The sequence below is a fragment of the Bubalus bubalis genome, chromosome 9 (assembly GCF_019923935.1).
Source record: "Bubalus bubalis isolate 160015118507 breed Murrah chromosome 9, NDDB_SH_1, whole genome shotgun sequence".
Lineage (NCBI taxonomy): Eukaryota > Metazoa > Chordata > Mammalia > Artiodactyla > Bovidae > Bubalus > Bubalus bubalis.
This window is the reverse complement of record NC_059165.1, coordinates 1,688,991-1,714,848: the sequence shown is the minus strand read 5'-3', so window position 1 is coordinate 1,714,848 and position 25,858 is coordinate 1,688,991. Positions and strand designations below refer to the sequence as shown.

Sequence of the window (25,858 nt, the reverse complement as noted above, 5' to 3'; positions counted from 1 at the left end):
ATATGAAGCATGTGACACAAAAGGAACATAGTAAAACTTTCTGCAGAATTGTCGCTAGAACTGTGATTTATTTGGTTACTAATTAGAACTACCCCTTATGGACTCCAGTCCCTGTAACACATGCTATGCTTAAAATCTAAATACACAATACATATTCATAGACACAAGGTTTGTTTGCTTTGGACTTGGATGGACTTTATGTAGCTGGAAAGAGGCTTGTTTTTTCTTTTCTACTGTGCCCTTTTCATGTTTTCTTCAAGGTATTATTACACAGCTAATTTTGAAACTTGTTTTAAAAGTAAAATAAAAACTTCTGTTCATTTTTCTAGGATTTGAAACAAAGAACGCAAAGTTCTCTGCCACAAAAAAATGTAATAAGTCTGAGTGCAGAGCCAAGGTAAATAGTGTTACTTCTCATAAACTTTGACCACTTCTGTGATTTGACTTTTTGGATTTTCATGGTTTTGCTCTGGATCCATCATATATTTTAAGGCAGTAATTCATTTAATCAGCTTATTAATTTAAAACATCTGTTTGAAGAATGGATTTTTCTCCCATGGCTGTGTCATGCCTGTGTGTGCTAAGTTGCTTCAGTCATGACCAACTCTTTGCAACCCCATAAACTGTAGCCCGCCAGGCCCTTCTGTCTGTGAGATTCCCAGGAAAGAATCCTGGAGTGGGTTGCCATGCCCTGCTCCAGGGATTTTGCCCACCCGGGGTGGAACCTGTGTCTCCTGTGTTGCAGGTGAACGTCTGCCCTGGAGCCACCGCGGATGCCGGGCAGTGTCATGTTCAGAGCTGACAGCTAACAGTGCCTGGCTGGGACATGGGCAGCCACACAACTGTGAGGGTAGCTCTCAGCAGAGGCTTAATGTGCGATGGCAAATATGTAGCTTTATTGAAAAATTACCTTGTATTTAAATAATATTGATTATTGTTTAGAGTATATTCTTTCTTAATTAACTTTCTATTTACTTACCTTGTTTTCATTAATCTCTGATCATGTATTTTAAAATGGAAGAAGATATGTAATTACTGTTAGAAGATAGTGTCCTACTGTCAATTGTTTACTACATAACTATCATTGTGCTTGTAACACTGCCTCAATTTCACACCGTAGATTTATCTTTAAATGGGAAAGGTGCTCAGTCAACCTAAAAATGGGACATTTAATTTAGATTTACAAAAAACATTTTATGTTTTTATTGACAATTATTTAACCAAGTTATCTACTTTTAATTGACCCCAAGTATCAATCAGTCAGTACCCAGATACACGTTATCAGTTCAGTTCAGTTGCTCAGTCGTGTCCGACTCTTTGTGACCCCTTGAGCTGCAGCACGCCAGGCCTCCCTGTCCATCACCAACTCCTGGAGTTTACTCAAACTAATGTCCATTGAGTCAGTGATGCCATCCAACCATCTCCTCCTGCCTTCAATCTTTCCCAGCATCAGGGTCTTTTCAGAGGAGTCAGCTCTTCACATCAGGTGGCCAAAGTATTGGAGTTTCAGCTTCAACATCAGTCCTTCCAGTGAAGATGCAGGACTGATTTCCTTTAGGATGGACTGGTTGGATCTCCTTGCAGTCCAAGGGACTCTCAAGAGTCTTCTCTAGCACCACAGTTTAAAACCATCAGTTCTTCTGTGCTCAGCTTTCTTTATGGTCCAACTCTCACTTCCATACATGACTACTGGAAAAACCATAGCCTTGGCTGGATGAATCTTTGTTGGCAAAGTAATGTCTCTGCTGTTTAGTGTGCTATCTAGTTTGATCATAACTGTCCTTTGAAGGAGTAAGTGTCTTTTAATTTCATGGCTGCAGTCACCATCTGCAGTGATTTTGGAGCCCCAAAGAATAAAGTCTGTCACTGTTTCCATTGTTTCCCCATTATTTGCCATGAAGTGATGGGATTGGATGCCATGATCTTAGTTTTCTGAATGTTGAACTTTAAGCCAACTTTTTTACTCTCCTCTTTCACTTGCATCAAGAGGCTCTTCAGTTCTGCTTCTCTTTTTGCCATAAGGGTGGTATCATCTGCATATCTGAGGTTATTGGTATTTCTCCCAGCAGTCTCGATTCCAGCTTGTGCTTCATCCAGCCCAGCATTTCTCATGATGTACTCTGCATATAAGTTAATAAGCAGGGTGACAATATACAGCCTTGACGTCTGCCTTTTCCTATTTTGAACTGGTCTGTTGTTCCATGTCCAGTTCTAACTGTTGCTTCCTGACCTGCATACAGGTTTCTTAAGAGGCAGATCAGGTGGTCTGGTATGCCCATCTCTTGAAGAATTCTCCACAGTTTATTGTGATCCACACAGTCAAAGACTTTGACATAGTCAATAAAGCAGAAATAGATGTTTTTCTGGAACTCTCTTGCTTTTTCCATGATCCAGCGGATGTTGGCAATTTGATCTCTGGTTCCTCTGCCTTTTCTAAAACCTGCTTGAACATCTGGACGTTCACAGTTCACATATTGCTGAAGCCTGGCTTGGAAAATTTTGATCATTACTTTACTAGCGTGTGAGATGAGTGCAATTGTGTGGTAGTTTGAGCATGCTTTGGCATTGCCTTCCTTTGGGATTGGAATGGAAACTGACCTTTTCCAGTCCTGTGGCCACTGCTGAGTTTTCCAAATTTGCTGGCATATTGAGTGTAGAATTTTCACAGTATCATCTTTTAGGATTTGAAATAGCTCAACTGAAATTCTGTCACCTCCACTAGCTTCGTTTGTAGTGATGCTCCCCTAAGGCCCACTTCACATTCCAGGATGTTGGCTCTAGGTGAGTGATCACACCATCGTGATCAACTGGGTTGTGAAGATCTTTTTTTCTGTACAGTTCTTCTGTGTATTTTTGCCACCTTATAGTTTGGTAATATAAGTTTTTATTATCTAAATTGAGAAGTTGAGTATCACCTCTTATATGTTTTAGAATAAAAGGCTAATTGTGAAGTGTAATGCATTATTTTCACTAGGTACACTTTATTAAAGGTATTTTAAAATAAATAGGATCACAGTGATTGCAGAAGTTCTACAGTTGCTAGTCAAGCTGAGTTTGGTTACACACAGACTACAGCCTTCGCTGACTACACCTCTTCCGTGCGCAGGGACTCACAGCAGATTTAGGCCACACCTTAGAGCAAGAGTATATTTCAGCAATACTTCAGTTCAGTTCAGTTCAGTTCAGTCACTCAGTCGTGTCCGACTCTTCGCGACCCCATGAATTGCAGCACGCCAGGCCTCCCTGTCCATCACCAACTCCCGGAGTTCACTCAAACTCACATCCATCGAGTAGGTGATGCCATCCAGCCATCTCATCCTCTGTCAACCCCTTCTCCTCCTGCCCCCAATCCCTCCCAGCATCAGTCTTTTCCAATGAGTTAACTCTTGGCATGAGGTGGCCAAAGTACTGGCGTTTCAGCTTTAGTATCAGTCCTTCCAAAGAACACCCAGGACTGATCTCCTTCAGAATGGACGGGTTGGATCTCCTTGCAGTCCAAAGGACTCTCAAGAGTCTTCTCCAACACCGCAGCTCAAAAGCATGAATTCTTTGGTGCTCAGCTTTCTTCACAGTCCATCTCTCACATCCATACATGACCACTGGAAAAACCATAGCCTTGACTAGACAGGCCTTTGTTGGCAAAGTAATGTCTCTGCTTTTGAATATGCTATCTAGGTTGGTCATAACTTTTCTTCCAAGGAGTAAGTGTCTTTAAATTTCATGGCTGCAATCACCATCTGCCATTATTTTGCAGCCCCCAAAAATAAAGTCTGACACTGTTTCCACTGTTTCCCCATCTATTTCCCATGAAGTGATGGGACTAGATGCCATGATCTTAGTTTTCTGAATGTTGAGCTTTAAGCCAGCTTTTTCACTCTCCTCTTTCACTTTCATCAAGAGGCTTTTTAGCTCTTCTTCACTTTCTGCCATAAGGGTGGTATCATCTGCATATCTGAGGTTATTGATATTTCTCCCGGCAATCTTAGATATCACTAAAGTAATACTAAAGAAACTTACCATCTCTTTTGGCTGACAAAAAAAGAAGGGATTAATTTGAAAAGAAAATTTAAGTCTTAAGTTTAGTCTTGCTAAAGTCTTAAAAGCTTTCATATAGCCAAGCCATAGTTAGGATGAAAGGATAATGATACTGAAAGAAAAATCTGTTATAAAATTGTAAAACATTTTCTTTGTCTTAATATAAGTAATGTTTTGATGAATTTGGGATTGTATGGCAATTTTTAGTATATTGTGTCCCTAATAAACTGTGGTGTCAGTAAATCTATTTGGCTTTAGGCGTAATCCTCTTATCTGTTACCTTTTTTATCTTTTCCTATTCTGGTAGCGGCAGATCTCCTTTTTTGCTGACTCTGAGAATGACCTGTGTGCTCTTAGGAAGCCGCGCTCCACCCCCACCCCTAGTCTTCCTGGACACGTGTCAGGGCCAGTGGGCTGTTGTGGGGTCAGAGGGACGGCTGTGCTCTGTGGTGTCTCTTCTCTGTGCAGCCCTTGCCTTGGCCAGCTGTGCGTGAGACTCAGCTTTCCTGATGCTAGAGGGAGAAAGGAGACAGAGTCTATTAATTGAGGATAAATATATTTTTGAGCTTTAATAATGAACAGTTTTAATTAAAAATAAGCATAGACTTTTTGAGTCTATTAGGAAAACAGTCGCTTCTTGATATTTCATTTTAAATAGTTTCTGTTTAAATAGTGTTCATTTTAATATTATATCTTCAGAGTTCTTTTCTACCAAATGTCAATGCTACTGTTTCCATAGTTAAGTGTGTTGGAAATGCTTAGGATTGTCAGATTCTTATTTTTATCTTTACTGTCCTTTCTGAACTCTAGAACCTCATGAATAAAACCACTTATATTTTTGGTTTTAAATCCACTTTTTACTTGTTAGCCACAAATTATATGAGTTGTTGCTCTTTGAATAAAATCCATCAAGAATGGAGGACTGTTGATGTCCTTTAAAATGGAAGAGTTTCGTAGTTTTGTTTTGCAGGTTCTGGAAGTTAGAGTTCTTATCTGTGCTTCTCAGTCTTTAAGTCAGCAGTTTTGAAAAAGCAGCCATGACTCAGGCTTTTCTTCCTCATGAGTCTTCTGAGATGCTCTAAGGCTTAGTTTTATTTTGATTATAGGAATAATTCTAATTTGAACAACATATTATTAGTCTCAATAAAGCGTGCATTCTCAATAGGGAGATGTCTTCCCCAGGAGGATAATATTGGTTCTTGGGCCCGTGGTGATGTTGGGGTGGGGGATTAAAAAAAAAACCCATATTCTTTTGGAAATGCAAAGCACAGATACAATACATAATAGTCCCTAGCAGATGAGCATTTTATATGTAGTATCAAAATTGTGTGGAGGAATGATTAGGAAAAAATATGTATGAAGAGAATCTTTAAGGAGGTTATAATGACAAAAGGTTGAGAAACACTGGTCTAAACCCATGCAGTTTAAATAATACATGTAGAATGAATTTGATCATGCTTCTGGCAGCATCACTTACAGCTATAACCTGACATGATTTTGTGAGCGTGTAAAGTGGTCCATGATCTTCTGAGAGTGACATAGTACTTGCCCGTGTGCCTAAGTGAGTTCACAGGGTTATGTGAGCTGTACAGTAAATACATTCTTAGCCTTCGTATAGATAGCATATGAAATTACAAATTAAAAGTTAGGGTACCCTGAACAAAGATGTTACTGTTTCTCTTTATGTTCACAGTTGCCTAAGGAAACCAGTTGTAAGAGCATTTAATACAAAGATTTAACAGGATTAGGGACTGAGGATGCAAGGTGAAAGTCTGAGACAGACAAGGAGATCTCAGTCTGCTTTCAGTATTCCATCTGCTCAGGCAGGACAGGATTACATGTTGCTACAGCACAGGTCTGCAAGTCATGTGCCTGACAGGGTAGAAAGTAACTTTTCTTTTAATGGTGGATACTTTGAAATGCCACCAAGTATGTAATAAAAGGGCTTCCCTGGTGGCTCAGTGGTAAAGAATCCACAGATAGACACAAATATGATCCCTGGGTCAGGGAGATCCTCCTGAAGGAGGAAGTGGCCACCCATTACAGTATTCTTGCCTGGGAGATCCATGAACAGAGGAGCCTGGCAGGCTACAGTTCATGGGTTCACCAAGAGTCAGACAAGACTGAGTGACTGAACACCAAAGGCACAAATGTAATCCAAATTATATTGAGATGGCTTCTGTAAATCTGAAAGTTTAATTTTTTCAAGTAGATAAGTTTTTAGTTTGAAATCACTATTACAAATTTACCTTTATATGCTTCTAATTATTAGAAAGGTATTTATTAGTAAGGAGTCCTACATCTTTTTTGGCCAGGAGAAAAAAAATGAATTAACTAGAATAGATAGCATTAACTATGTGGAGACACAAAGGAAGTCAGTGTTTTCTAGGCTTAGGTTACTTCAGAATATCAGCCAGATTAAAAAGGACAGAACTCCAGAGCAGGCACTCAATACCCCACTCACTTGAAATGTTGCCATTCATTTGTTGGAGGACCTTGATTGACAGCATCATTTTCTTTTTAGCTGTCTCGGTTCTGAAGCACCAGAACCCACATTGACTTCTATTTTTTCTTAATCCTTAATTGTCATCAATTGGAGAGTCTTTTGGATTTTAGCTTTACTCATCTCTGACATCCGTCCTCTCTTCTCTTTCTGTTGCTTTTGTTTTAACCAATCCTTTATGTTTTGCGTGAACTACTGTAATAGTTTACTGTCCTTAGGCCTTTCTCTGTACCTAAGTTATTAACTATAATTCAGCTCTCTGACGGGTCTACCCAAAGCCACTCTGAAAAAGTTACTTGGATAGAAATGGCAAGGCTTCAGACCTAGACTCGAAAGTCGAGAAGTCAGGGAGGCCACCTGGGGTGTGAGGGAGCAGGGTTACTCTCCACTGCCTGAGGGGAGGCACCTGTAGGGGACGCAGAGGAAAGAATGGCAGCGGCTTTGGAGAGGACCTCCTACAGCTCACACTGGCCCTCATAGTTCACATGTTTCCCACGTGCAAAACAAAATAAGTGCCCCCTCCTCCCAAGATGCCCAGGGTCTCATCCCGTCACGGTGGTGGCGCCAGTGTTTGGTCTAATCAGGTCCAGCGTAGCTCGTAGTGTGACCGGGGGTTGATGCTGGCTTTTTTCGGCCAGTGTAGTTGTCTGAAGTGTATCCCACAAGACTGTAAACTCCTTGAGGGTTTATTTATGTCCACCACTGTGCCTCTGGTGTGATAGCATGGTAAGAATTTAATAAAGATGTGTTACAACACATTGTATTATTGCTTGAAGAGAAGATTAAACTTTAGATACCACATATGCATAGACTATGGTTCACATTCTGTGTGAAGATGTGGTATCCTGGTATATATTCTCCTCAATGGAATCTTTCATTTGACATTTGGAGGTTGAGTGACAGAAGACTGCCAATCCACTAAATACTAATATAAATAAAAATAAGCAGTAATTCAATATATTTTAAATTTGTTCAGCATTTAGACAGCTGTTCATTTGAGATTTCAGAGTATAGTACCATGAGACTTGACAAATTTGGCATCACATCTCAGCAGCACTGCATTCTTAAAGAGTTAACTTTGTTGGGATTGCATTCTTGGGGCCTCTAAAGAATGAATGAATTCAAAAGATACACCCATATACCTGAATGAGTTTATTTTGTCATAAGACTTTTGCTATTGTTGTTGACATAGACTATTTGCCTAATTCTACATTTTGTATTTTTTAATTGGAGGAAAATTGATTTATAATGTTGTGATATAATGTCATGGTTTCTGCCATTGTATTTTTGATATTGTTATCAGACACGGTTATTCTGATAGTAATTTTCCACTAGTGAGATGGGATTCAAGGCTTTGGAGCATTTTCTGATGGGTCATTATGTCATAAAATCAGAATATATCTAAGGAAGTACTTAACATCTCTACCAGTTATTTAAACATAAGTTTTAAGTGACGAAACCAAGTTCAAAGCCTAATTTTTTTGTTTGGAATGTTGGCTTTTTGTTGGGGGAGATGGAACAGTGATAATTAGTGTGAGGACTGAGCTTATTGCTCATGGTTTATGATGTTTGAGCTCAAGTCTCATCATGTACTAGAAAGCTAGTGTAGAAATGTCTTCACATTAGTTAGCAGAAAAATAAATGGATACAATCAAGAAGGTTTTTTTGTTGTTTCTTTTTTTCCCTTGGAAATGGCTGCATTTTATAATTATCACAAGGGAATTCAAGGTGATAATAGACTACACAATTCTCTAGGCTCTGACTCTGAACCCTTGCTTAGAAAACTAGTTTATAACTTTTCTTCAATGGAGAAATTGTTAATGACAGTTGTTTGATCATATCTGATTCATTCGCAACTCCATAGACTGAAGATTCCTCCCAGGCTCCTCTGTCCATGGGATTTCCTGGCAAGAATACTGGAGTGGGTTGCCATTTCCTTCTCGAGGGTATCTTCCTGACCCAGGGATCGAACCCATGTCTTCTGCATTGGCAGGTGGATTCTTTACCATGGAGCCCCCAGGGGAGCCCTAACCGACAATACTGGAGACAAATAAGCTGGACTAGTCTAAGTCTGTCTGGGTGTTAATTGCATAGTCTATTTGCAAATTAATATTCACTACTGGACTTGAAGGAGCAGTTCCCAAACTCTGCTCTGAGATACTATTCTGTTTAAGTATTAATTACTTTTGAAGGGTATTTGTGTATTTTTATCTGTGTTCGATCTGAGTTGTGTTTTTAAAACACAACGTTTTAAAAACGTTGACTGTTTTTAAGACATAGATTGACCAGTTCTCTGATTATCCAGAAACACTTTTCAGCCTGTTTGTTATCTGGAATATTTTAGAGAGGATGTTTTAACCAGAAGACTGAGTGGAATATAGTACATTATTTAAACAACCAAAGTTTCTTAGGGGATTGGAAGAAACGTACCACCTTCCACGTACATTTTGTGTTAAAACATCTTTGCCTAGTAGTCGGAACGGTTTGGGAACAATCATGTCTGATAAGCAAAATAAAATAACCTTGTCTAGAGTTTGCCGTTCTAAATCAGTCATTTACTGGCTTGCTTTTTACCCGACTTGTAAGGGAAGTAGATCTTTGAGGAGAGAAGAGGGGGAAAGACTCCACCTTTCTCACACTGTTCTCCCTGCTCTTACTATTTCTATTTAGTTTATCATATCAGGAATGATGAGTATTAATTCCTGAAATACTCTTTCCATCTCACATTGCCTTAGATGAAGTAATACCTATTGTATGTTTCTTAAAAATATTGACAAAATATTGATGCTTCCATTTTATATGGTGACTGACTAGGAACCCTGAAATTGACTCTCAGTTTTTTATTAAAGCTCAGATGTTGAACAATCAAGGAGCACCAAAACCTTAATTTGACAGTCACCCTATTGCGGCAGTCTAAGATAACTGCACACTGCAGTGCTGATCAAACTGGACTAAAAAATGCACCTGCTCACTAACCAATGATAAACAGAAATGAAAATAGCATGCAGGTTTCTAAAAGCAGGCGTGGAGACTGATTCCCTTATGTCTACCCACAAGGCTTTGAAGGGGCTTCCCTGTGGCTCAGATATCTGGTAAAGAAGCCGCCCGCAGCGTGGGAGACCCAGGTTTGATCCCTGGTCCCCTGGAAAAGGGAATGGCAACCCACTGCAATGTTCTTTCTTGCCTGGAGAATCCCATGGGCAGAGGGGCCTGGCGGGCCACGGTCCATGGGGTCGCACAAGGTCAGATGCAATTTGGCACACAGCACAAGGCTTTGGAATGGACAAGAGGGTGCTGCTTTCTGTAGCTCAGGAGGCAGCTGTTCTTCCCTTTCATCCTCCTTGCCTCAGATCTCTGTTTACAAATCCCCGCTTAACTGGCCAGCTAGACCGATGGGTGCTCTGTGCCCATGGCACCCGCCCTTGCTGCCGACAGACCGCTAGCTAGCCGGCTGGGGCTTCTCTGCCCCCAGGAGTTCAGTTGAACCGTGCGATTACCTTAAAGCAGTTACTTACTCCCCAGTCAGTTGTTCTTGTTACTGATCTCTCATAATTTGATTTTTATAAAACTGATGAATTAAGGGTAAAGTTTTTTTAATCATTAAGTTGAGTGCCTTGGAAATTTTCAATAATGGTAAGTCGCTGATAAATACCAACAAGATGCCTACAGAAGATTTGGGAAGAAATTGTAAAGATGTAGAAGCACTCTGTGCTCAGATTGCCTAATGTTTTTGAGTGTTTAAATTCTTGGTCTTTAGAAAAACTAGGCTAGAAACCACAAATAATTTATCATATGTATGGTTATGCAGAAAATATGACACAGAATGCCAATTAGTGGTCCCATAATCAAAGCAGAAGCTTTGCTTTTGCATCAGTAGACTGGGGCATGATACATATTTGTATGTTTTATGATAAAGTCTTTCATGGTGAAGCTCTGCAGAATGATGACTAATGGAAGATGTCCTTAAAGATATACCTATGGCTGATTCATGTGGACAGAAAACAACAAAATTCTGTAAAGCCATTATCTTTCAATTAAAAATAAAATTGTTTTAAAAAGATGTTCTACTTTAATATTTACTTTCAAGTAGGTTTAACCCTTTCAGTTAACAGAGCTATTGCCAGCCTTAATCACATTGATGGTTTTCACTGTGCCTGTATTTTACAACCAATTTGGGGACTGAATCTGCCAGAAATAAAATAGGCAGGAACAAATAGGGGAACTGATGATAGAGCACTGATCTAGCACAGTATCCACTCAGGGAAACATGCCATGCTGGTGGCATGGGCCGGGAGAATACCTGATGTTGTTTGTTGAAGGCAGAAGCCCTGGGTTTTTTCAGAGCAGCAGAGCTGGTATAGAAGACCCAGCGCTGTAGACAGTAGCCCCTGGGCAGTAGCCTTTCGGGAACGTCAGACCGCATCTGTGCCTGGGAGCTTATCTTCCACTCATTCTTTTCTCTGTTACTGCATCTTTACATTCTTCAGGCCTTAATAACAAACTGATTATTTCCTTTATTTCTGGTTTTCCATCTCTCTTGCTAAAATTAGCTGCATGAACACAGGGAACTTTTATTTTTGAATCCCCTGGCAAATAACTGGTACATGGTAGGTGGTCAACAAGTATTTGTGAAATAAGTAACTCGAGGCAAGAGGAGGGCTTGAGTCAGCACTGCAGCGACGGCCGCGAGGCACCTTTCTCACACGCAGGGCCTAGGTGGGCGAGGAAACGGGGAGTTATCATAGAGCCTGCGAAAAAGCCCTGAGAATTCTGAAAACTGGTGTAACGTGAAGACTGAGAAGAACAATTTATCTTAAAACAGTTTATTACAGAGACCAGGAAAAAAATTTTTTAAACTCTTTGTAATTCTCAGTTTGAGTCATAGTCCCTAAGGAAAAAGTAACAGTGGCAGGGAAAAGGGCAAGATGCTGTAGAAAGGGGCGGGGGGTGTGAGATAAGGCAAGACTGTTAGGGTGACAGGAGCAGAATCTGCATTAGTGACGTTTAAGAGTGAAGCTGACACGGTGAAAGAGTGTATCAGTGACATGAAGAAAAAAATGAGATGCTCTTCAAGAATGCAGGGAAAAGGAGGACAATGATAGGTATGAAGGACAAGAGTTCAACAAAAGAATCCTGGGTTTTCTGTAGGAAAAATGTTAGTAGATGCAATAATCAAAGATACAATGAAAAGTGTTCTGAGCTGAGGAGGCCTTGCTTTGTAGAGGAAAAGGGCTAAGTTCTTGGTAATATAAATGAAAGGAGAGTCAGCCCTAGTGCATCTTGGTAACTTATTTCAACTAAAAGGAAAAGGACATTTTGTAAAAGTACCCAGACAGAGAGACAGATATTGTGTAATATGGCACAAAAGCTAGACTGACTTAGGTTTCTGCTCTATAACAAGTCTGTGGAGTTTTGAAATCATTTTGTCCTCAAAGTTACCTTTCATATGTGAAAGTAACAAAGAGGCATTTTCAAAATTGAAAACATTTATAAAGCATACCACAGATATTCTTTTCTTCTTTTAAAAAAGAAATTTTAAAAATGTTCCTGCTAAACTTAACTCACCTGACTGATAAGTGCATCAAAATTAAGAAGGCATTGGAAATAATTAGACATAGTGAAAATCCATCACTAAACTGAATTAGAATTTCCCATCTAGTTTTGGCAGAATTTGTATAATGTAAAGGCAGTTTGCTAATAGTAATATTGAGCTATGGTTTCGAATTATGTTAACATCTGAAAGAGGTAGAGAAGCAGAGCATGTAGAGATCTTAGAAAGCAGTCATGTTGCCTTGGGAAGATTTAAAAGTTAGAAGTTTGCCGTCACTTATTGTCACTGCCCCACTGCCTCTAAAAAAAATACACAGCTCTGCTGAGAAGTCCCTGGAGGTCTAGACCCACACGCCCGCAGGCCTTGTGGGTAGCTCCACTGGGACGGCCGCTCACACCTCTGCCTCCGTGTGTTTAAATGGAATCCCTCCCTGCCTGAACTTGTTCTGTGGTCCCAAGCTCTCTGATAAAATTTTCGCATCGTCATCCAGTTCCCCAGGCCAGAAACCTGGGCCTCAACTTGCAAGTGATCATGTGCTCGAGATTTTCATTTAGTGTCCCCTTTCACTCGCAACAGTCTGTTTGTTTGCACAAGAAATCATGGGCTTACTCTGATTATTTTTGTCTCTTCTCTTTCACTTTCAACTTGGATCCAGACAAACACGATGTCTTCTTGTGTTGTTTATTAAATGTATCTCAATTTTGTCCATATTTATTCGGTGCCAGCTTTCTCCCTTGGGTGTGTCCCTGCCGCATACATTTGTTTGAGGAATTAAGTAAGATTATGTATATGAACTTAATTATATGGGATCTAGCACTTAGTAGGCACTCAGCAAGTGTAAGCAATGATGTTGTAACTCTTCTGCTCAAAACCCTTCTTTTTCCCATTGCCCTAAAGAAAAATTCCCAGAGTCTTTAACTTGGCTTTTCTGTCTGCATTTTGATTTCTCTTGTATCGTCTTCCATATGATACTCTAGCCTACACTATGAGCTCTAACCTTTCAAAAGCTATCAGTTTTTTGACTTGCTATGTTCTGTCTTATTTACAGGTCTTTGCTACCTGGAAAAAAACATAAAACAAAAAAACCCTTTCCACGTTGCCCCCAAACACACACATATGCGCGCACACACACACACTTGGCTTGAGTAGTTCCTGATTGTCTTTGAGAACTCAGCATTGGTGCTGCATCCTCTGGACCCTTTCCTCATGCCCTTGAGTCGGGGCTGGGTGTCGCTCTGCACGCTCTCACACGAGCGTGTCCTCACTCACCGTTGCTTCTCTTGCCGCATGTGTAATCTAAAGAGACTTGCTAAAAGCCTCCTGAAGGCAGAGGCTGAATCTCGCTCAGCATTCTAAACACGGCGCCTGGCAGTCTCAGGAAAGGCACTTTGTAGTGTGTGCCAGGAGCGTTTGGACTGGACAGTGTGCTGGGAGAAGTCCACCCTGCAGAAATAATCATATATAGATGTGAAGAGAATGTTAAAGATTTCAATGTTCATCAACAATAACTATCAGTGAATTTGTCAGATATTCTATGTTGGGACTTCCCTGATGGCTCAGACAGTAAAAAAATCTGCCTGGAATGCAGGAGACCTGGGTTCGATCCCTGGGTTGGGAAGATCTCCAGGAGTAGGGAATGGCAACCTGCTCCAGGATTCTTGCCTGGAGAATTTCATAGACTACAGTCCATGGGGTCAAAGAGTCAGACATGAAAGCGACTACTTTTCTTTTTTTGTACTTTTCTACTTTTCTACTTTTATTCCTGTGTTCATAAAGTTCTATATGAAGTTTTACAAAGATGCCAGACTTGCTTTTATTTTTTTAATAAAAGCAGAATGGGATTGGTAAATTCTGAGGTTTTCGTTTTATGTTTTTATGAAATCTCTCTTCTGAGTCCCATGGAGGAAAGGAAAATGACTTGTTTGAATGGAAGAAGTTGTGATTAGTTGAGTCAAATAAGGAAAAGTGCTTGGCTTGTAGGACATGTTTGCTGAATTGAAAACTAAAAATTGAAATGGAGGAGGTGACAATTATGAGAAAGAAGTTATGTAGAATATTTGATAGGCAGTTAAGGACTTGTTTAAAAAATAAACAACCCTTTAAGGGAAAGCATGTGTATAGTGATGAATCTTTATGGGGAATTTTCTACTTTAGGAGAACTATCTCTTGCATTCAATGTTACTTTGTTTTTGGTACTAGTTGGCTTCCCTGTGTTACCCAGTATTATTTTTTATGTGTTTAATGAATCACTTTGGGTTGTATTAGACTGCCTACAACAAAAATCGAAGGCAGGTAATTTTTCTTATGTACGAGTTTCAAGGTGGGTAGTCCAGGACTTGTGATGTGTCTCATGGGGTCATTAAAGAATCAGGAGTTTTTTTTACCTTTCAGCTCTTTGCCATCCTAAGCCTATAGCTATTGTTCTTATGGTCTTAAGATTGTTCCTGCTTTTCCAGACATTGCATCTGTTTTCCAGCCAGGAATGGGGAGGAGCAAAGGATGAAAGTTATGCCAATTGAGCCTGCTGATTTTTATTAAATTGGTGATATAATAAATTCCTGGGCTTCTCAGGTGGCACAGTGGTAAAGAATCCACCTGTCACCGCAGGAGACCGAGAGACTGAGGTTTGATCCCTGGGTCAGGAAGATCCCCTGGAGGAGGACATGGCAACCCGCTCCAGTATTCTTGGCTGGAGAATTCCACAGACAGGAGCCTGGTGGGCTACAGTCCATGGGGTCAAAAAGAGTTGAACATGACTGAACCACTGAGCATGTGCATGCGCGCGGGCACACACACACACACACACACACAGAATAACTTTCTAGGAATCTCTACCCTGTGTGGCTCAGCTAGTAAAGAATCTTCCTGCAATGCGGGAGACCCAGGTTCAATCCCTGGGTTGGGAAGATCCCCTGGAGAAGGGAAAGGCTACCTACTCCAGTATTCTGGCCTTGAGAAGATACAGATCTATATGAGAATATATAGATCCCTATACAGTCCATGGGATCACAAAGAGTCAGACACACACAGAGTCAGACACGACTGATTGACTTTCACTTTCACTACTTATTGAATTCCGATTACATTTTTTGTTGGCCAGAACTATGTCACGTGGCCTACCCCAAGCGTGAGAAATCAAATGTTTTGATCTTTTTTTTTAAGCTAGGATCATTGTCATCCCAAGTAAAATTGGGTTTCTTTTGGCAAAGTAGAAAATGAGGATGACCATGGAGTAACCAACTGGTAGCGTCTGCTCACTGAGTTTATTAACTAGGCCATGGGGCAGCTACCATATTTTCTGATCATTGGCTTACCCTTTCCTGCTCCCTTCCGCTCAGAGTGGACTTGTGTTTTGTGTATTATAGATACAGATCTGTGCTGAATACATCAGTCCTGGGTATTAAAAGCATCTTAAAAATATGTCCCCAAGACTGTCCTAGCAGTCAGATAGAAAAGTCCTATCAGAGACTTCTCTGGTGTTTCAGTGGTTAAGAGTCTGCCTTCCGAGGCAGGGGACACGGGTCAGCCCCTGGTGGTGGACTGATACCCACATTCGTGGGGCAGCTGAGTCCCTGCACCTCAGCTCTGGAGCTCACGTGCTTAGGAGTCCAGGAGCTGCATCTCAGACCAGACACAGCCAAAAGTAAATATTAAGAAAGGAGAAGTCATGTCAATCACAGCTATTAAAGAAACAGAGTTTTCTGTTTATTCCAAAACCGAAACGTAATTGACTATTACACAATTACACATTAGGAAAGAGAGGAAGGGGTGTCTCACAAAAGCAGATGTGTGTCCTGTTGGGAACCGGGGATTTCATATATGAAGAAACTAGAGTGTCCTTAAACCTCCACTGTTTCTTAGTGACCTGTTTTAAGACCGGGTTAAAGCGCACTTGTTCTGTAGTTCCGTCGGTTGGCCGTTCGGTGCCAGATTTAGTCTGTGTAGCCCTGTGCAGGATGGATGCTCTTCCCCCCTCTTTCACTTGTTGGTTCTTTCTTGCTCAGAATCTGGACAGAATCGACAAGTAGTATGTAACTCACATTATGGTATAGCCTCTAAATACAAGTCCTTAATCCTTTACCTGAAATCTTCAGGGCTAGATATTTATTTGTGGATTTAGAATTTCTAAAATTTTAGGAACCTGATAGGAATACACAGTTGGCGTATTATATAATACTTCAGAGTCTGGGGCAAAACTCATCAAATACTTTAAAAATTCTGACTATTCAGACTAAAAGGAATAAGTAATTATATATAGCTTCGTGTCAGTTCAGTTTAAGTTTTGCCATCAAAAGAACTTTGAAAAATCTTGTAAAACTGTAGATTAGTGGTTTGAAGAGGAATGAAATTGTTTGACATAATTAGTGAGTTCCCCCCAAAAGGTATAGAAGCCACCATGATTCTTCCAACTGGCATCAGATTATTACCAAGGTGTTTGAATGCCTCGACTCTTCTCTGTCTGATTTTATCCCTTTTAAAGATCTCTTGGAAAATGTCTGCCTCTCAGGAAGTCTTTGCAGTTTGAGCAGTGCTATCTCTCCACATCTCTGTATCCCATCTCCCGGTCACAGACATAGTTAGGTGCTGACTTTTCCAAAAAAACAACATTTCTTATTCCATTCTTGTACCTCCTGAAGTAATAATTTTTATAACTCTTACATTAGCCAGTTTAAAGTTTATGATAGAATGATTTACATAATATAATTATTTATTATATATACACTTTTGCTGTCCCTCTTAAGTTTGAAGACAGTGTTTGTCAGTAGCTACTCTGTCTCACGTGTTGTTTCCTAAATGACTCTCCTTAGTGCTTTCAGAGCATGGTATCTTACATCAACCCGTTTACCAATTTTACATAAACTTGCTCAGACTCTTCCCAGGTCCCTATGATTGGTCTGTTTTCATTTTTGTTCCTAGGTACAAAACTATTTTAGATTTATTAGGTTTAGATTTTATTTTGAAAAGTGATTGAACAGACTCTTTTAAATATTTTAAGGTTTATTTGTTTAAGAGCAATGGCAAAGTAGTTGTGTGCTCAGAGAACATTTGCTAAGGTGCTGTGTTTTAATTGCCTTTTTATTGTTTATACTTTAAATCAAACTTTATTAACTAGCTGTGTGGTACTGGTTTATTGTTGTCAGATTATCATACAGAGAATTAAGTTTACACTTATGTTTTAGTTGTGTGATTTGTCTAATGAAATTAAAGTGATTTTGCACATTGCATACAACATCTTATAATTACTCCAAGGACCACAGTCAAGAAAGTGCTGAAGATGGAGAGAAGTAACGTGTGCCTCTGTCTGTGTAAAAGTATGATATTATTTTAATACCTTACAATATGAAGGCAGAGTTAGCTTGGGGACTGTCACCTGTATCTAAGAAGGATTATAATTTCCAGTTATGATATTTGGAAATAATTTGTAGAATCTAAGAAAAATTTGTAAAGGAGATGAAACTGTGTCAAAGAAGAGCTAGCGTTGGCTTTGGTGTGTCTGCCAGATAATGCCGACTTTGAGTGGCCTGTTCTGTTCCCGCTTGCAGCGCCCAGGCTTCTCCCGCCGTTAGCTGGAGCCATGCGCTGTGAAAGCGCTGAGGTAGATCTGATTCCTGGCACGCGCGTGGCTGCTCTGAGCGGCCCGTGTCGGGTCTGAGGACGGGCGCGTGTGTGAGTGTGACGCCTCAGCTGCGTGTTTCTCCTGGCTCTGTGCGCTCTTGGCCCTCTGTCCTCTCGCTCCTCCTCCCAGCGTCCGTCGTGTCTTCTGAAACTGCTACCACAAAGCTCATGACTCAGAGCAGTGCAGAGCACAGGCGGAGGAGATGCGGCTTATTTCAGTCTTCCATTCTTCTGAACCAGATTTTTTTTCCTTCTAAATGCAGATTAATAAACCGTGCACTACCAGAGGAACAAGGAAAAGGGCCCTGACAAGTCAGGGCGGGCTTCAAGCCCATCTTGGACTTCAGAGCACTTCACAGCTTTGTGGTAAAAGAAGCATTTTAAATAGAGCCTTTGGACTTATTTCACCCTTATTTGGAGAGTAGCTTTATTTTATTTTTTAGGCAAGAAAACAAAATGTGAAGTTGAGGTACTTTTTGACCTAAAATGTACTTGGTTTTAGATTTTGATATTTTGTAGGTGCTTAACATATACTCAGAGTACTGTTGGTGTTTGGATGGTGTGAGTGCTTTTCTTAGAAACGTGTTCTTTATCCCTTGTGGCGTGGTGTCTCCTTCACTGTGAGTGACGTTTTCTCTAGTGTTTTGCATCTTCTTCAGTCGGTTCTTGGGATTGTAGAGTTTCTGTCCTAGAACCGATGTTGTGTAAAAGTGTTTTGAAAAGAGAGAGTGCTTTTGTTTTGTTGTTTTCATATTTTTACCTCTTACAAGGTGGCTCACTAGCATGAAGAGATGTAGCACCAATAAAAAGTTGTTTGCTCTTCACCAGAAAACCTCACACAAGATACATTTTCATTTGTCAACAAGGAGATACAAAGTGAATACAAACATTTGCCATTTTTGTCTTTAGCAACAAAACAACCTTATTTTACTGCATTAACTTTTAAGGTCTTTTTATTTGTGAAAATCAGCTTGTTTATGTACTGTGCATTCCTCCAAAGTTACGGCATTATAGTCACTGGAGAAATGAAATTTTCTTCTAGTAGATGAAAATTACATTTTGATTGAACATCATTCCTTATGCAGTCACCCATAAATATAATGTCTTTTGCTGTCTTTTCAGAAAATGGCTACAGATGTGATTTCTGAATTGACAAGAAAATAGAACATCTTAATGTTTTAGGTAAAACAGATGGTATTTTTGTTTTAGGCAAAGCTATCTCAGAGTGAAGGGAACTTAATTGGTGACAAGGCTCTTGGGGTCAGCCAAATTATGTACAGTTTTTGTGTCTGTTTCTTTTTATTGCTTTAGTATCAAAATTTTAGAATAGTTGGATAGGAATATTTATCCTTTTCATTGATTTGCCATTTTCTGTTATACAGTGGGAATAGTTGCAAGATTTTTCAACCTTATTTTGTTTTAAAAAATTATAAAATGAAGTGTGGATTCTACTTTGATTGTGGTTTTATTTCTGCTTTTAGAAACGCTTTTCTCAGTGTAGGCACGACTGAAATATGTAGTTGTACTTGTGAGGGTTAAGACTTGATGGTACTGAGTTGCATTTGCAGCTGTGAATCCTGGGAACATTCACGATACTAACTGTGCTCCTGTCCTGCTGGGCTTTGGGCAGGGCTCACTGTCCGATGCTTGGAAAGAGCAGAGCTGTGAAGGGAGCGCGGGCTGAGAGTTGGAGGCTCCTTCTGGTCCCACCTCTGTCACCAGCCAGCTCAATGTTTTTAAACGTTAGTTCTTTTTGCAGTATGTCTTGAAGAAGAGAGGGCTGTAGATAATCCCCAGTGTTATGTCCAACTGACATTTAGTTGTCTGTTATATACAAATCATTTATAAAGCATTCACTTGCATAAACACTGGGAAAGGAAGTTTTGAGGTAGAAAACTCTAGAAAATAACCAAGTTGGTTCAATAATTGGGACACAGGAGAAAGAAACTATTTTCCAAAATATCATGAATATTGCAAAATGAAGACCTGTGATATAGCTTGGGCTCCCCTGGTGGCTCAGCTGGTAAAGAATCCGCCTGCAGTGCAGGAGACCCTGGCTTGATTCCTGGGTCGGGAAGACCCCCTGGAGAAGGGATAGGCTACCCACTTCCATATTCTTGAGCTTCCCTGGTGGCTCAGACAGTAAAGAATCTGCCTGCAGTGCAGGAGACCTGGCTTCGATATTTTTATTCTTGGTTTTCTGTTGCCTTCCTTCTACAAGTATATTAGAGAACCATTGGAGACAGAAAACTATGAAGTGTTGCTTTTTAGAAATGACTATGAAAGCTTTTATCACTGCTGTACCCTTAAGAGCCTCAGCTCTACACTTTTTGAAATTTTAGGGAGAGTGAGCCTATAATTTCAAGATACCTTAAATAGCAAAATTTGAACCACATCTTCCAAGTGCCATTCTTCATAAATCTATTTAGAATCAAGCTTAAAAATCACCACCAGCAAATCATTTTTGTAGCCTATATGGCGACTGAACATTCTTCTATTTAATTTTTCAGCACTGCTTTATTATAAGACATAGGTTGCAAAAAATAATAAGCTATTTGTATTGTAAGCTGAAAAGAATGAGAATCATAGAGTAGATCTGCAGCAATCTCTTCTGAGGATGGCAAGAAAAATAGACATTTCAGCTGTGCGTTTAGATTTGCAGTCAGGTTGATGGAAACAAATAGCCCCAGGTCATTCACCTTAAAACCTAAATGAAGAAACAGTTGGCCAACCGGAGGTGTAGAATTGGTATAGAATTTAAAGGCTCAAGAGACAGTTTTCTATGACAGTTAACCTGGGGTATCCTCTAATGCACGTTAATGAAGTCTCCTTTATGTACAGTTGGGAAGGTCCCCTGGAGGAGAAAATGACAAGCCACTCCAGTATTTTTGCCTAGAGAATCCCATGGACAGAGGAGCCTGGCGGGCTACAGCCCATGGGGTCGCAAAAAGTCGGACACGACTGAGCGACTAATACTTTTACTTTTCCTGGAGGAGGGCCTGGCAACCCACTCCAGTATCCTTGCCTGGAGAATCCCCATGGACAGAGGATCTGGGCAGGCTACAATCCGTGGGGTCTCAGAGAGTCCGACATGAGTGGGTGACTAAGCACATGCACATTCTCACTGCCTCCTACAGAAAGTTAAACTCCTGAGGGAGCAGCTTGTGTGGTGTTCGAGCCATTTAGAGAAGTAGCCTTTGTTTCACCCCCTTAAAGAAAGCCCGTCCACCCCATCCTCCCCCTGCAACTGGTCGGGGGCCATCAGAGTGAGGGCTCGTTGCTGAGGTGCAGTGGCGTGGAGCTGCCTGATCAAGGAGCGTTCTGAGAGCCTTGGAGAGCTGGAGCTGGGGTAGACTCTGCTTCCAGCACGTGCACCCCAAGGCCCTCACCCGCTGGAGAAGGGTGGGCCGCCTGCTCTGCCTCCAAGAGGCCTTAGGGTCTGGCTGGTTCAGTGTGATTCCTGGCTCTGCATGGTTTTAGGATTTCATAAGCTGGCTGTAAAGCTGCACAGAGTTAAGGAAAGCACATCCTGTATGCTTTAGGCCCTGTTCTAAAGGCTCATCAGTGCTAGCTGTTTGGTATTGTTTTTATTGTTGTTAACATCTGAAAGGTGGGAGGAGAAGGGGATGCCTGAGGATGCGATGGTTGGATGGTATCACCAACTCAGTGGACGTGAGTTTTGGTAAGCTTCGGGAGTTGGTGATGGACAGGGAGGCCTGGCATGCTGCAGTTCGTGGGGTCGCAGAGAGTCGGACGTGACTGAGCGACTGAACTGAACTAACATCTGAAAAACTCTGTCACAACAAGTCAGTTTTACTCTGAATTAAAAGTAGTAAGAATATTCCCTTAAGGTGCAGTTTTCTTTTACAATTTTATTTTTGATTTACTGCTTTGCCTATTAGTATTATAAGCAAACTTAATTCTCTACACAAAGTAATATCTTGTAATGTAGAACTCTCTGGAATAGTTACTTAGTAGCTGCCTGTTACTCGTCTCACGTAAGGACTCTTGTTAGTAATGTTTTACAGGGCCTCTGGATTTAGTAAGGCGTCTTCAGAAACCCAGCGCTTGGTTGGCAACAGCAGGTTCAGGGGCTGCTCTCATCACTGGCCCATGAAGGGCGCCCTCACGCTGGCAGCACCTTTGTTTACATTCCTTTTGGATCTTGTCCTTGGGTGAATGGCTCCCATGAGATTAGATTTATAACATTTTTGTCCATGAATTTTAATTTATTTCTCTTAAATGTAGAAAAATTGCTGAAATAAACTTTCACATGTTAAGAAATTCAGGCTACATTTATGCACTACTGTATTCAAGTAAAATCCTAATTTTGATTGCTGAGATGAAAGTGTTCTAGTCCTAAGTGTTGAATTATTTTTCTTCTTAAATGAGGCCAAATAATATATGTTATTGAATCAACTGGAAGCTTCCAGAAAACATTGTGTTTTATTTTTCCTCTTGCTAGTATAAATTCTATATCTGGTCATGGAAGAGAAGTGTGATGGTTATTATATAGTTTCTAGGAAAGTTTTTATGGAAAAACCATTAAATGTCTAGTTAAGAAGGCCTGTTTTTTAGAAATAGAAGGATTTTTAAACTGAGAGGCCTTGGGACTTATATGAAAAAGTCTTGGGCGTATGTACATTTCTTCAGTGAATGGTGTCTGCGTAAGGTATTCAAAGGTTAAAAAGTAAGCAGAATTTTAAAAGGTTAAGAATAACCACCTTGGTCAGTGTAAGGGACTGTTAATCATTTGATATTTACAAAATGCAGGGCTGGGAGTTTTCTCCTCTGCTTCTGGGTTTTTGTTAGCTGTGTGCACTTGCTCAGGGACAGTGTGGATCTGGGCTCCTCAGACCTTGTAGCCGGCGGATGAAAAAGCAGGAGGGAGTCCGCCACGGGAGAGGGGTCAGAGTGACACCCTTCAGTCTTTCCTGGGCCCAGCTCCAGGAGCCCTGAGCTCTGCCCACTGCCCTTTGCCCTCCCTGCCTCCTGCCCCTGTTTCCAGCACTTGGGATTTTCTCTTCTGTGTGCGGTGGTCTCTGTGCTGGGAAACCGGAGCTTGGCCCTCATTTTCAGGAGGAGCAGAATGACCTGGTGTGTTCATTCCCTAGTGCTGTTTTAACAAATACCCACACACTCAGTGTCTTGATAAACTACAAATGTATTATCTTAAACATTTAGAAGCCAGAAGTTGAAAATCAGTTTCACTTGGGTGACAAGTGTTCGCAGGGCTTGTCCCTTGCGGAGGCTCTGAGGGACAAGTCTGGTCCTTGCCTGTTGTATCTTCTTGCTGTAGTTGTGTCCCGAAGGCGTGTCCGAGTCTTTGTGGCCCCGTGGACTGCAGCGTGCCCCGTTTCCTGTTCCATCAGTTTCTCGTGGTCACCTGCAGTGCTTGGCCTGCAGCCCCTTCCACACACTGCCCTATCTCTGGCAGGTTCTAAAATCTCGTGTCTTGCTCTACTTTTGAAAAGCTTCCTGTTTAGATTTCTGGGCAGTTCCCAATGTTTGGTACGTGAGCTAATGGGAAAGCCAAGTGTATACATGAAGCCTCCTGCATATCCTCCAAGTGCTTTTTAGCCTCTTTGCCCGCGCAGTGAAGCTCCTCTAGGCTTTGTTCTGGGCTTTGCATGGAACTCAGTCTTGCCTGTGCTGAGAATTGGCACAACCCAGGGTAGAAAATAGCTCGAGAAGGCAGCTCTCTTCTCTGAAATTCTCCCTTGAGCGATTCTCTGTTGCCTTCAAGCAAACGATTACTGTATTTTACCTGGTTTCCTAGTTGCCCATAGAAGTGAGAGCTCTTGTCACCAACTACGTTACCTCTGCTGGAAGGGGGAGCATCATTTACTGTTCAGTTTCAATTTGGTGAAAGAAAAATGCTCATTTTCTCCACTTGAGTGTTTATATTTCTATTGATTTTTAAGAACACTTTACAGATTTCCTGAATTTGATCTCCTTTTATTTTTTCATTCTTTAATCTTACTTTTTAATATAGAAAATGTTCTAAGCATTTTGTTATCAAATCTGTCAGCCTTTTACTTTATTGCTGTATTTTCTATTATGGTTAAAAAGATGTTTTGTACCGCAAACTTTACATTTATTTTTCCTACTTGTTTTCTATCATTTTTTTTCTGTCTTTAAATTTTTTTAATTCATTGAGAATCAATGTTGGCATTTTGTTTTAGTGCATCTATTTACCATATGTCTTGCTCATCTATTTGTAGAAATATCATAAGATTATTTTGTTCCCTTTCTCCCAATAAGAGGATTTCAGTGGGATTTTGGTTGGCGGTTGGCATAAATTCATGAATTTATGGCATAAAATTCATGAATTAATTTTTGGAGAATTGTATATTTTACAGTATTTTAGTTTTCTCACCTAGAAAAGTATATTTCTCTTCATTTTTTATGTCCCTCAATAAAGCTCTGTCAGCCTCTTTGTATACATTTTGCTTATTTTGTGTAAAGTTAATTTCTAGTTTGAATCCTCTCCTGGTTGATTCTTAACCATGCTGCTGCTGCTGCTGCTAAGTCACTTCAGTCCTGTTCGACTCTGTGCGACCCCATAGACGGCAGCCCACCAGGCTCCCCCGTCCCTGGGATTCTCCAGGCAAGAACACTGGAGTGGGTTGCCATTTCCTTCTCCAATGCACGAAAGTGAAAAGTGAAAGTGAAGTTGCTGAGTCGTGTCCGACTCTTAGCGACCCCATGGACTGCAGCCCACCAGGCTCCTCCGCCCATGGGATTTTCCGGGCAAGAGTGCTGGAGTGGGTGCCATCGCCTTCTCTGTCCTGACGCCATCTTTGTGTGTATCACGCACACTCTGTACATAGAGTGTGCAGAGTCCTTACTACCTCCTCTCTTGTACTGAACTCAGCAATACTCAGCACAGGGCCTGTGCGGTCACAGTCGCAGGTTTGTCACTGCACGTGGCAGGAGGCGCGCTCCTCTGTCCGTTCCGTATTGCTTCCTAACGCAGCCGGGTGTCTCGTGGTGGCTGTGTGTGCGTGTGTTCTGTGCACCCATTTATCTCCTCTGCCTCCCCACATCTTATCTGAACTCTTGTTGAAGGTGTCTGTAACATGTGTGGTTTTGTTAATTTCTCTCATTTAGATTTATGTATGCTTTACCTAGAAAAGCATGTGAGGTGGCTCAGAGAACCTGGGTTGATTAAAACCTCCATCCCACCATCCATGTGATTTGTATACCAGGGTCCCTGGTCAGGACACCAGGAGGGTCTTGCAAGAGAAAGGAGAGAGTTAATTGCTGTTGATATTCTTCTTTGTGTCAGGTCTCAGCCCTGGGATTTTCCAAACATTTTACTATATAACCCTAACTGCAAGCTTGTCTCCTGATTTTATAGATAAGGATCTTAAAGCCTCTCAAATTATATGTATGATTGTTGGCTTTTGAACTTGAATGTATCTGACTCCAGAGCTTAGGAATCACAGAACTGATTGTGATTTTTGAAGGTCTAATGTATCTCAAAAAAGCTTCTTTTTGGTTTTTTAATATCTTGATTTTTATTCTGATGGCTATTATGGTAAGCATTATGTTTTAAAACTAGAAAACTAGGTGGACTATATGAATATAAGTTCATATTTAGAAATTGTAGTTTTTGTAAACAGGTAAAGCTACATATTTTCATATTCAGAATAACTTAATGTAAAGGTTACTACTCTTTATATTATGCTCCACTAATGGGCTATTTAGAGAAGTTGAATATATTGTTTGAAGTGAATTTTTTAATATGCTGTCATTGATTAATAATCAGACAGACTGAACTCTAGTTTTTGCTTTTATTCTTAACTTTCCCTTTGATCATGAATCTGTCATTGCCCTCATCTTTGCAGAGGGGTTAATTACATAGTTTTTCAACCATATCTTTTGAGGAATTAAAATAATCAAAATGAAAACGACTTGATAAAACCAGAAAGCTCCTCACTAGTAGGTATTATTTACAAATGATAAAGTCTCCCCCTGAGATGCTTGTTTTAGTCGTCCGTCAGCTGTTTATTGAACGTTATTTCATGCAAGGTACTGCACTAGGTGTGTGAAGGAGCAGTTACTGTTCATATAACCTGGTGTGTGTTTAATTGGTTTTAAACTTTACTAACAGGTGGCATTTTTCGTTTATGTCTTCCTTTCACCTC

At 40.6% G+C, this 25,858-nt stretch overlaps 1 protein-coding gene across 2 annotated transcripts in view; it reads left to right on the top strand.

Annotated features, from left to right (window-relative positions):
* The window catches only part of MAN2A1 (mannosidase alpha class 2A member 1), a 208,032-nt gene that overhangs the window by 118,167 nt on the left and 64,007 nt on the right, over positions 1-25,858 (top strand). For both annotated transcript variants that reach the window (XM_044947248.2, XM_025292149.3), the window contains one exon: positions 330-397. In XM_044947248.2, coding sequence (XP_044803183.2) covers positions 330-397 — 68 coding nt within the window. The remainder of the gene's footprint in view (positions 1-329; positions 398-25,858) is intronic.